We start from the raw sequence: 12,196 nt of genomic DNA on the forward strand, positions 1-12,196 counted from the left end.
ATTTATTGTTGTAAGCCGCCCCGAGGCTTCGGCGAATGGGGCGGCATACAACAATAAATTAAAACAACATTTTAAAATATATACATTAAAATAAAATACAAATATACGATATAAAACATACAATATAAAACAAGCCGCCCTGGCCAGATAAAATTCAATAATACTAACATTTAAAATGCTGCTTAAATAAAAAGGTCTTCGCCTGGCGCCAAAAAACAAATAACGACGGCACCAGGTGGACCTCTCTGGGGAGCGCATTCCATAACTTAGGCGCCACCGCTGAGAAAGCCCTCCTCCGAGTAGCCACCCTCCTAACTTCTTCCACGGAGGGCTCCTGGAGGAGGGCTCTCCCGCCGATCTCAGGGGGCGGCTGGGCATATATGGATGTAAGCGCTCCTTCAGGTAACCAGGACCCAAGCCTGTTATCTTTCAATTTTTTGGCTGCAGTCTCCCTTTGAATTGATGACTGAGCTGAGGTATATAAAATCTTTCACTGTTTCAATTTCTCAATTGTAATGTTCTTTCATTCTTTTGTGGTCATGATTTTGTTTTCTTAGTATTCAGCTGCAGTCCTGCTTTTACACTTTCTTCTTTCATCCGGTGTGTTGTAAGTCATTCCTGCTTTCTAGTATGGCGTCATCGGTGTCTCCTAGTGCTGAAGAGTCTTCTGCCATTTTTCACTCCTCCTTGATTCAATTCCAGCTTTCCTTATGATATGTTAAACAGATAGTGGGGTAGAATGCAGCCTTGACTGGCACCTTCGCCTGTGGGAAATCATTCCGCTTCCCCGTATTCTGCCCCAATAGTAGCCGCTTCTCCATGATACAGGTTACAGTCAGGCCAATCAAGGGCTGAGGCGCACCATCCATAGCGTGTGATGCACACAGCCAGAGGATTTACAAAGCATAGACAGACCTTTTCCTGACATTCTTCGGTGTGGTCCAGTAGCCAGTGTATATTTGCATATGATCTCAGTGCCTCTTCCTTTTTGGAATCCAGCTTGACTCTCCGGCATTCCTCCATGATGGGTTGCATTCTTTGTCGCAACACTTGGCTTGCATGGGAAATTAATGCGGTGCTCCTCTGGTTGCTGTGCTCTTTGTATCTCCTTCCTTGGAGACTGGAATTTGAATATTAAACATTTTGAGGCCCTGGGCCACTGATTAGTTTTCCATATTTGCTGGCATATTCTTACTAGGATTTGCACTGATTCATTTTCTGTTGCTCAGAATAGTTCTGTTGGTATCCTGCCTATTCCCAGTGCTTTATTCCTTGGGAGTGCTTTCGGGGCGGCTTTCACTTCACTTTGTACTATTGCAGGCAGTCCTTCGTAGGATTCCTCTTCAAAGAAGGCTGCCATTCTTTCGTCTCTTCTCTGTGTTATTTCCACCTTCTCTTTATTTTCTTTTGGTCAGATAGAATGTTCTCTTATTTGTCTGTTAGCATTCCTACCCTAGGTTTCTTGTACCTTGCTTTTCCTCTTTTGCCATTCTCTTCTATTTCCTTGCACTTGACATAGTAATAGCCGTTTTTGTCTCTACATGATAGTTGCTGAAAAGTTACATTCAGGGTTGTGATCCTATTTCTGTCACTTTTTGCTTCTGCTTCTCACCTGTCCTTCAATAACTGGGAGTTGGGAATCATTTCCACTCAACTGAATGTATCAAAAGAACATCACTGAAGTATTAAAAGGCTCTCACTGGCACAATAGGTTGAGAAATGTTTGGTTGGCTTCCTGCACCCTGTCTTCACTCTGGTACCACCAGTCGTTACGTTCCCCAGTTAAACTGAGCCTTGAAGTGCAATTGAACCCGACAGAAGGAATTGCTCTTGGTCCCAGCTCTGAGGGAGCATAGCTAAGAGTCTTCATGGGACCCCCGTTCTGGCTGACAGGCAGAACTTCTTCCTGCTCCTACTGGAAGATGCTTGACCTTCCCGAGGCCAATGATGTCCCTTCTTCCCTCAAGTTCAAGCTGTGAGGCAGCCAGTAGGAACCAAAAAGGAAACCGTGGATGTGGGGAAGAGGAAGGTGCTGCCTGGCTGCACGGTCCGGTGTGCTGTGCTGCAGCAGAGGATGCATGGGGGGAACCCACAAAGATCTGTGGGGATGCCTGTGTGCCGTGGCCTTTGGAGCGCTGGAATGGCCTCATTCTTTTCGGGCGAGGAACGTTTGGTTGCTCTTGCTTCACTCTGGCATCATGCTAGGGATGGTGCTGAATGGAAGTAGCAGAATATTTGGTGCTTCTGCCGACTGCCGCTTGCCGCGGCTGCCTGTTGCACTTGGAGGAGAGTCGCTCTCTTGCCACCCCCTGTGTGTGTGAGAGAGAGAGACCGAGCGAGCCAGTGATTTCCTGCATGTTCCACTTGATAATTGCCTTTCCGGAACATGTCCCATACAGAGCAGGCGAAGCAGGAAGTATGGACAATGACACTCTTTCAGCAGCGCATCGACTGTTTCCTTCTCTTGAGAGTTCTGCTAGCTGCAGCCCTGAAAATGTCACCGTATATCGACCTTCCAGGAGAGGTGGGGGACCTGTTTGGCAGAATTTGCCTCCCAACAGATATTGGGGAAATTGAAATCCTCCCTCATGATGATATCAAGTATCCTTGAAACGCTGGCTGTCTGCTTTTCAAAAGTTTCTTCCTTGCCTTCTCCCTGACTGGGTGGTGATGAGCAGAGTCCTGCAGGGCTCTGTCCTGGGGCTGATCCTGTTCAGACTTTTCATAAATGACATGAAAGAAGGGGTGAACAGTCTGCTGATCAAAATTCACAGATGACACTAAAACTGGGGCAGAGGCCACAACTGAGGAGCAGGTACTCTGGATCCAGAAGGATCAGGACAGACTATGGAAGTGGACGGGGGACAACAGGATGGTGTTCAGTGTGGATAAGTGCAAGGTCTTGCACTTGGGGCATAGGGATGGGTGTCGTAAGTACAGGTTAGGGGACAAGTGGCTGGAGAGCAGCACTTGCGAAAGGGACCTCGGGGTGCTGGTCGGCTGCAGGCTAAACATGAGCCAGCAGGGTGATGCGGTGGCCAAGAGGGCAAATGCCACTCTTGGATGCATAGCCAGAAGTGTGGCTTCTAGATCGAGAGGTATTACTACCACTTTATACGACTCTGGTGCGCCCACAACTGGAGTACTGTGTTCAGTTCTGGACTTCACATTATAGGAATGATATAGCCAGGCTGGAATCGGTGCAGTGTAGGGCCACCAGGATGGTGGTCAGATTGTAGGGGAAGCCATATGAGGCAAGACGGGGAGAACTGGGTCTCTTCAGCCTGGAGAAGAGGAAACTTTGAGGGGATCTGTTGGCTACCTACAGGTACATGAGGGGGTGTCATGCTGAGGTGGGTGGAGACCTGTTTTCCCCTGTGGAGGAAGGCAGGCTGCATTGCAATGGAGCCAGGCTCAAGGAAGCAAGGTTCAATTTGGATGCCAGGAAGTGCTTCTTGACAGGTCATGGAATGGGCTTCCATGGGTGGTAGTTGAAGCCCCATCAGTGACGATGTTCAAGGACAGGCTGGAGATGCACATGGTGGGCATGTCATGAGCGGAACCAGCTGGAGCCAGAGGTCAGACTGGATGGGCCAGATGGGCACTTCTGACTCATTCTGTTTCTATGTTTCACCTCATATCCTAAATTTCTGTCGCATCCCTTGGAACTTCTCAGCTCTTGGGAACCTTTATCCCTTGCCATCCAGGTACTCTGCTTCCAGAACAGTTAGACTGACCTGGTCTTCTCAATAGTGCTAAGCAATTCCGAGCTGCTTACATTTGTTGAGGGTCGCCAGTCTCTTCCCAGAAAGGGATCCAGGGATCGGCAGATTGTGGAATACTTAGTGATGATGGCCAGATGGTGGTGCAGCTCAATCTCTCACTGCAGTCTCATCTGCTTACATGTTCCCTCTGTCCCTTCTCTCTCTTTTTAGACTGTCAGCATCAACAAGGCCATTAATGCTCAGGAAGTTGCTGTCAAAGAGAAACATGCCAGAAATATCCTTTCCGGAGTTGGCAATTCTGAAAGGAGGAGCAAAACGAGGCCACCGTGATTGCCTGGGGCTTGTGTCCCTTGTCTGTGAACAGGCGAATGTCCACTGTGGCCTGGCCAGATGGAGCTGAAATGGAGCACGTATGAGTTGCGATGCTTCCGTGTGGTCTCATTGCCTGGCTTATCAGCAAGCCAAGTGTTCTTGTGGTTGCCCTGCCCCTGGCTGAGGAAATGGCCACAAGAGGGGCCCAAATTCAAAGTGAGGACAGGAGGCTGTTCCCCTTGTGAGCGGGAGAAGCAGCAGGTGGGACCCACTTGTTGGTCAGGTGGGCGTGCTTTGTGAGGGAAGCCCTAACAACAGGCTGAAGGGCTGCATGGGTTCAAGGCACAGTGCCTGCTCTTTGAGCGTTTTCCTTGGTGTTCAGCATGGAGGGAAACCCATGCTGCTTTTGGGACAAGCCCCCAAGTTCCCAGGTGGGCTCCTGGGTTTGCAGCTGAGGGCTAAAGAAGGGAGACTCACAGCAGGTGTGTGCAGGGCCAGTCGACGTTTCCACTGAAGTTGAGGGGCATCTTGCAGGGCCTGATACTCCGGCCGTGCTCCAGTCGCCATGTGCCCTTGGTGCCTCCTGTCTCAGACTTTCCTTAGCTTGCCTCTCACCATGCATCCTGGGGACGCACCATGAGAAAGGTGCCCATACCTTTTGGTCTGTGGTGAACCGTCTGCCCCTGTCCAGCAACGCTGTCCTCTGCTGGAAGTTCTGCCATGTTTTCCACAAGCTTCTCCGTGATGGACATCCAAATGTAAGGCCAACGCTCCTCTTCTCCCTTTTTCCTTCAATTTGTTCCTTTGCTTTGACTGGCCTCATGATTCTTGGGGTTCCTTGTCCCTTAGCTATCTGATGCCCCAAGACTACGTTCTCATCTGCTGCTGTCTTTGTCTGAGGGACTGACAACTGCCCCTTCCCTATGATTATTAATCCTCTGAGCAAGTGAACATTCAAGTCCGTGTTGGAGGCTTCATCAGTATCAGCGCTATACAAATTATATATTTTTTCAATGTCATCAAATGGCCATCTTTATCCTATTTCCTGCTGGTTCTGTCAAGATCCAGATGTTGCAATGGGATGCTCGAAACTTACTGTTCTGAAATTTTTCAAGCATTCTGATGGCAGCAAGACTTCAAGGAAAGGGCAGTTCTCTTGTGCTAGTCCAAATTTTATGTATTTATTTAGTTATTTGGAATTTTTGTATGCTGTCCTATTCGCATAAGCCTCAGGACGGCTTCCAACATATAAATTAATATCTATACAAATACATATAAAATCTAGAAACATCCTGGCAATAATTTAAAACCAATAAATATTTTAATCAGCACTTATTAAAATATTGTTTAAATAAAAAGGTCTTGGCCTGGTGCTGAAAAGCAGATGTGCAGGAGAAATAGCCATGGACAGCACTGGGCCTCATCTCTGTCTGGGAGGGGCATCTTGTATTTTTGGCTGTAGATCAGAAGGTGACTAAAGCAGCCTTGGTGGTGGGCGGCTCTTCTTAATCTGACCTGCCTGGATTCGCCTGCTTAAAGTCATTATTTTGCTGCATATTTGGAATCAGGGCAAATACATTTGGAGAATTGCACATTTTTACTTATAGACCTTATAAGCCCTGTGAGAAATGCAACTTTTTCCTTGTTCAGTGCTCAGTGTTTATTGTTGGCCTTTTAAAAATGTGAGGTAGTTTAATCTATAGAAGTTCTCAGGTTCTCATGAGCGGTTAATGTTCATTTGTTTTTTGTTGAAAAGACAGTACATTCAGTTCTCGGTCTTTTTTATGCTAAGCCACAAGCCTGATTCTTCTGTAACTTGCATCTAGGATACTGCGTTCTGGCAATACCAAATGCAGGCTCAGTGCAGACATAGTGTAACCTTGTGATTAATACGAAACCACTTTTGTATTTTGCTGCTCAGACGCACTCATTCACTTGCCATACAACAGGCTGGAGAGAGTTGGGGAGGCCGACCTGGCCATGCGTGGCAGGTGCTGGTGGAGAACCACAGAGCCACAGGGGCTGATGCAAGTTGTGCTTTGATGAGCTGCTCCAACACTCATCATAGCTTGCAGCCGGTTCTTGAGACCAGCCTCTCTAACCTGGCACCTTCCAGCTGTGTGCTTCTCCGAATTCCAGCATCCCCCAGCAAGCTTTGGCTGGCTGGGCAATCGTTTCCCTTATCCATAGTTATGGAAAGCCCTTCGACCACCCTGAAGCATTCCGCCCTGTTTTTTTCAGCGGAGGATACGTGGTTTCTTCTTGGCAGACCTGGTTATTTTGATGACCCCTCTCCCCACCCGGAATGCCTGTTCAAATTCAGAGTCTTTCCAACGGGTGTATTGCCACCCAGGTCCCAAATGGATGCTCCCTCCAACTCCTCCTATCTCTGTTCCTCTGGCTGCAGGTTTTGAAGGATTCTGTGAGGTACAAGAGCGAACTCGGCGACATGAGCCGCATGTGGGTGAGTGCTGCCTAGGCCTCCAGAGAGCCGCGTCACTGGCTAATGGGCGTCCTCCTTGCACGGGGGACAGCGAGCAGCTGCCCTCCCATCTGCCCCAGGCAGAAAGGCTGATGGGCAGCAGCAGCTGACGGGCTGCCATTTTGCCGTTCCTGCTCGAGGGGCCTGTGTGGTCCTGAGGTCAAAGCAAATGCTGCTGGTTTAGAGCAGAAGGAGCACAGAGTTACTGTGGACCAGGGCTGTGGAAGCTGCCGGAGCTGCACTGGAGCAGTGGAGCACAATATATAAAAACTACTAACCCGTTGTAGCTTCAGTCTTTCACTCCTGCTGCTGCTAGCAGCGAAGTCGCGACCGACCCATCGCGACCCCATGGACAACACTCCTCCAGGCCTTCCTGTCCTCCACCATCGCCCGGAGTCCACTCAAGCTCACACCAACTGCTTCAGTGACCCCATCCAGCCACCTCATTCTCTGCCCTCCCCTTCTCCATTTGCCATCTATTGTTCCCAGCATCAGGCTCTTCTCCAGGGAGTCCTTCCTTCTCTTTAGGTGGCCAAAGTATTTGAGTTTCATCTTTCGGTAACAAAGCCTTTGGAGAGACATGTCAGCTTCACAGAATAAGGAAAAGAAGCATGATACAAGGGAGATAAAGGAAAAGATATTGTGCTGGGGTTATAATGTTATTAGCTCTATTAAGGAGTATCAAGGAGGCTGTTAGAGGAAAGAACACTACTCCCAGAGAGTGGAAGTCTTTGCCCAAAGGAGGAGGGCACGTGAGAGCACAAACTTGTGCAAAGGAGGTACAGGAGACAATATGAGATACAACACATTTTAAGAGCATATTAAGGTCAACATTAATTATTTAACTATCCCAGAAGTAGAAAACCGTATAGGGAGGCAAATGTACTGTTGGATGACAGTGAAGCTAAAGAAGCACTAAAGGCGGGGGGGGGGGGGGGGGGGGGGGGCGAGCGGGTGAGAGAATGCAGGGAAGCTGAATGAAGTCTTTTAACCTGCTTTCACTGTAGAAGATGCTGGGCAGAAACCTGTGCCTGAATTTATATTTCCAGGAAGCAAGCCTGAGAAATGGAGGCAAACAGTGGTGATGAACTATTATATTCTCAAGTGATAACTTGAAAGTTAACAAATCAGCAAGTCCAGATAGTGTCATTCCTAGAATTCTGAAAAAGCCTCAAGATGTGAAATTGCTGGTCTTCTGACAAACATGTCCCTGACATCAGCTTCTGCACTAGGGGACTGGAGAATGGCCATTATAACACCAATTTTTACAAAGGGGTCCAATGGGATCTAGGAAATTGCCAGCCATCCCCAGTCCCCTGCAGGAGGGTAGAGGAAATGGCAGAAGTCCTTGCTTTGCCTGTGGAAGTTCCCGGGTTTCGTCCCCAGCACCTTGGGGAGGGAAGACCCCTGCAATCTTGGAAACTCTCCGCCACCCATGTTGGCAGTACTGGACTGGGTGGGCCAAGGGTATTACTCTGGACAAGGCCCTTCTTTGCCTCCGGTGTCCCATGTGCTTACAGGGCCGAGCAGTGCCACTGCAAGACCTGCCCGCACTGTGTTCTGTCAGTCCCCCTTGAGCTGCCCCAAAGGGCCAGGGGTCGCCCCCTTGGCATCCCCTCCTGAACTTTTCCAGAGCTGCGGGCCCTGGGCGAGCCTCCTGCTGGGAAAACATGGTCCGTATGCAGGTCTCGGGGGGCTGGCCCTATCCTGGGGCCACATGGGTGTCGGCGAGCAGAGCTTGGACGGGGATGGAACATGTGGCTATCCTGAGCTGGTGCGAGGCCTGGCCTGAAAGGCCTTTGTGTGCGTGCAGAGCAACCACAGCTCCAGCTGCGGCACAGACGAGGTTGCTGGGTGAAAGGCCCCGTCGTGACCCCCGTGCTGCTGCTCCCTCCCCTTTAGGGCCACCTGAGTGAGGGCTACGGACAGCTGTGCAGCATCTACCTCAAACTGCTGAGAACCAAGATGGAGTTTCACACAAAAGTAAGTCTTCTCCCTTGACCATGTGCTCTGGCCAGCCAAAGCGGTCTCAGGTTGGAGAGGGGATCGAAAAGTCACACTGGCCCAGACGCTGGGGTCCAGGTGAAGTGGGGAGGACAGCAGACACCTTAGGGATGCAGCGGTCGTACCCCCTTTGGGAACTCGCTGCTGCTGGCCCAGGAGACGGCCCGGGAAGACTGGGATGCCTGGTCTTGTCTCATCTCATTTATGGGACTCCCCTGCATATTCCAGCGGTGCTGTTTTAATAGGCAAACTGCTGCACTCTTTGTGATAATGCTGCAGCACCTGATGCACCTTCATAAGCTTCTAGTCAAACCATCTGCCTGCCTGGAGTGGGTCGCTTCTCTTAGTAGGGAGACAAAATGCCAGGTGTTGATCATGCTCAGCACAGTCTTGGCACAAACAAAAGATCTATGAGGGAAAGGAGGGGTGAGGAGAACCGGGTTGTGCATTTGCCCATCTCAAGAACTCACCTACCTTTGTAAGTTATTCCGTAGCCCCTCACTTCTTCCTGTTTACCTTGACTGGGAAAGAGAAGTTCGAAGAGGGCTATTAGGAGACCTTAAATCTTCTCATATATGTGAAAGATCAGACTAAATAACCCCAAAGATCCTTGGCACTTGGGCCTGCACTGCTGTCTAGACCCCAACAAAGCGGGAGGGTGGCTGGCGATTGGTGGCCAGGCTTTTCCTGCTGCCTGAGTGTTTCTCTGCAGCTCCCTTTCTGGGACTGCATTGCCGTTCAAGCTGTGCTTGACTCCAGGCCGGCCCATTGGTCTCAGCTGCATCCCATTTGGGAGCGGAAATGGGAGTAGATATTTATAGAATAAAATCTGGCTGGTTGGACGGGGAAGCTGGGTTTCTGCCTGAGCCCAGAGACAGGCAGGCCTGGGTTGCTTCTGCAGGCTGAATCTGCCTGGTGAGCAGGGCAAGGGCAGCTCCTGCATCCATTCAAAGGCTGCTCGTTCAGCCTGGATGGAGAAGGAGCAGATCTGTCGCACCGAGGAATTGCCGCCTCTGGAGTGCTGGCCAGGCACTGCTGTGCTCCTGCCCAATTTGCAGGATTATGTCGTTCATCTAATATCCTGTTTTCTCAAGGGTCACATTCCAGGAATGACTTTGTATCTTTCTCTGTTCACTTGTTCCTTTGTGGACTGGAATCTGCAAGCAAGAAATGCCAGCCTTCTTCTCATTCCTTGTACTTCTAAATGGCATTGAAGAAATGGATTGGCTTTAAATTTGAAGACGCAGAAGTGCAGAGAGAGGCTTCCCTGCGTGTGAAAGGGGAGGAAGCAGTGTTGTCCCTGGCTCAGCCCCTCAGTCCTGGCGCTGGCCAGCTGCTCTCCTGGGCATCGGTGTGCTGGGGCGCTTGAAAGGCAGAGGGCTGGCCTGAGCCTTCCTCTCCCCGGAGCCAGGCCTTGGCTGATTCTGTGTCTCTGTCTCTCCATGTGCAGAACCCCCGATTCCCCGGAAACCTCCAGATGTCGGATAGGCAGCTTGATGAGACAGGCGAGAACGATGTCAATAACTTGTAAGTGTGCTGCTCAAGCAGGTCCTGGTGGGGGATTTGGGGGCCCTGGTTGAGCCGCCCCACACTGTGCCAGGTTGCTGGGAGGGCACAGAGCAGGGCTTGGGGTGGCGTGGGTGCTGCTCTGGTGCTCCTCGCTTCCATCCAGGGCTGTTGGACCCTGTGCTTGGAGTGGCTTTGCCTGCCTTCTGGGCTTCCACAAGGTGTCCAGGATGGTCCCATCAGGTTGACCATGGCCCCCCGTTTTGCCTTGGAGCATCCTGCATTCAGTTTCTCCTTCTCTCTCAGTTTCCAGCTCACTGTGGAGATGTTTGATTATCTGGAGTGTGAACTGAACCTGTTCCAGACAGGTAATTTTTCTCAGAGGCTGAAGATAAGGCCCTGTTCAAGGCGCCACGCCTCATTTGCTGGCTGTGTGTGCATCCTTTATGGTCATTGAGGCACATTGTCCATCCCCATTTTCCCTTTTTGAGGGTCAGGCTAATACAGTAATTGTTATGTATTTATTACAATTTATACATTGCATTTCAGGATACAAATCCTATTAAGGTGGCTTATGAGTAACATAAAAGCAGCAAAATCATAACAAACAAGATGATCAATTAAAAGAAAACCATATCAGGATCCCTGAGTGGCCTCCCCAGCCTGGTGGCTCAGCGCCCATCAGCCCTAGCCAGCTTGGCCAGTGCTTGGGAATTCTGGGAGCTGGAGGCCACTGGTGTGGGCACAGCTGCCTCAGGGTATCAGAGTTCCCCTCTGCTCTGATTCTGAAAAGGAAAAATCCATTTCTTTGTGAGCAGGAATCTGTTACGTTGCCCCGAAGGCTTTCTTTGCTTCCTCCATGTTGAGCGCAGACATTGCCAAGTGGTCGTGTCCCTTTTTGTCGCCATTTGGTCTGTGTCTGGTTGTAGCCCACCTGGCATAAGGCTGCAGGCTGGGAAGAGGGGCTTGGGAGAGCAAAAGGTCGCCGGTTCGAGTCTGCACAACGGGGTGAGTTCCCGTTGCTCCATCCCAGCTCCTGCCAACCTTGCAGTTCGAAAGCATGCAAATGCAGGTAGATAAAAAGGTGCCACTTCGGTGGGCAGGTCACAGCGTTCCTGCTCCTCGGTGTTTAGTCATGCCGGCCCCATGACCATGGAGACTGTCTGTGGACAAGCGCTGGCTCCCTGTGCTAGGAAACGGAGATGAGCACCACCCCCTAGAGTCAGGCATGACTGGATTTTAATGCCAAGGGGAAACCTTTACCTTTACTGCATATGTAAGTGGAAAATTGCATGTATCATTACTGGCAAAAATGCTCAAATTATATATTTGTATTTTTAAATCTTAAGCATTAGGTCCCACTTTTAAACAGAATTGCTTATTTTTTAAAAAAAGCCAATCTCTGTAGCATGGTGGGAATATTGTGTACAAATCTAGTTGCCGCATCCCAAAATGAAAGGTGCAGAAAAGGGTAAGCAAGCTGATGAAGTCTGTGGAGCAAGCTGCTCTGTGAAGAAGGCTTACAGTGCCGGAGACTTCCTCAGTTTACAAGAACGGCGAATAAGGAGAGGCTTGACAGTGGCGCACCAAACTTTGTCTGATATGGAGGCAGTGGAGAGAGTGACATTTCCTTCCTCCGTATAATACCGGAATGCAAAGGGGTCATTCCTAGAAGGGGAGTGGTGGCAGTTCAGGTCAGGTCAATGGCAGGAGTACAGACAAACTGTGCAGGACGGGAGTCAGGCTTGTACTGGCAGCCTCCATTTTGGCCAGCTTTAAAACGGGATTGGGCAAATGCAGGAAGGATGTTGTTGTCAGTCGCAAAGTCCTGCCCGACCCGTCGCGACCTCGTGGACGACATTCCTCCAGGCTCTCCTGTCCTCCACCATCCCTCAGAGTCCACCTGGTATGCAGGATACCAGCACCTAGTCAGGATGGCTTCTATTACTTGATTACCTGAAGGATTATGCCTTTTGCAACCAGGGCTTTCAGACATGGCTTTTATTATATGACTATCCAACCTTATTCCCAGAATTTTAATCAGGGGCCTAGACGGTGTTGTGTTCCATCTGTAACCCTCCCATGTTTTCCCACCATTTCTGTCGTTTTTCTGATCATAGATAATCCAGTAAGAAAGAGAAGGAAGAATACCAACAAAAGGCTTTCT

General features: G+C 49.9%; 1 protein-coding gene across 3 annotated transcripts in view; it reads left to right on the forward strand.

Moving 5' to 3' along the window:
- Window positions 1–12,196, forward strand: part of HIP1 (huntingtin interacting protein 1) — a 48,641-nt gene that overhangs the window by 8,815 nt on the left and 27,630 nt on the right. For 2 of the 3 annotated variants that reach the window (XM_044456119.1, XM_044456120.1), the window contains exons 2-7: window positions 3,936–3,999; window positions 4,653–4,795; window positions 6,445–6,501; window positions 8,422–8,502; window positions 9,974–10,050; window positions 10,336–10,397. In XM_044456119.1, coding sequence (XP_044312054.1) covers window positions 3,936–3,999; window positions 4,653–4,795; window positions 6,445–6,501; window positions 8,422–8,502; window positions 9,974–10,050; window positions 10,336–10,397 — 484 coding nt within the window. Of the gene's footprint in view, window positions 1–2,371; window positions 2,525–3,935; window positions 4,000–4,652; window positions 4,796–6,444; window positions 6,502–8,421; window positions 8,503–9,973; window positions 10,051–10,335; window positions 10,398–12,196 lie in introns of those variants that run through there. The other variant, XM_044456118.1, reaches the window with a different exon arrangement.

Source organism: Varanus komodoensis, unplaced genomic scaffold, assembly GCF_004798865.1.
Source record: "Varanus komodoensis strain SLA01 unplaced genomic scaffold, ASM479886v1 scaffold81, whole genome shotgun sequence".
NCBI classification, from domain to species: Eukaryota; Metazoa; Chordata; class Lepidosauria; order Squamata; family Varanidae; genus Varanus; species Varanus komodoensis.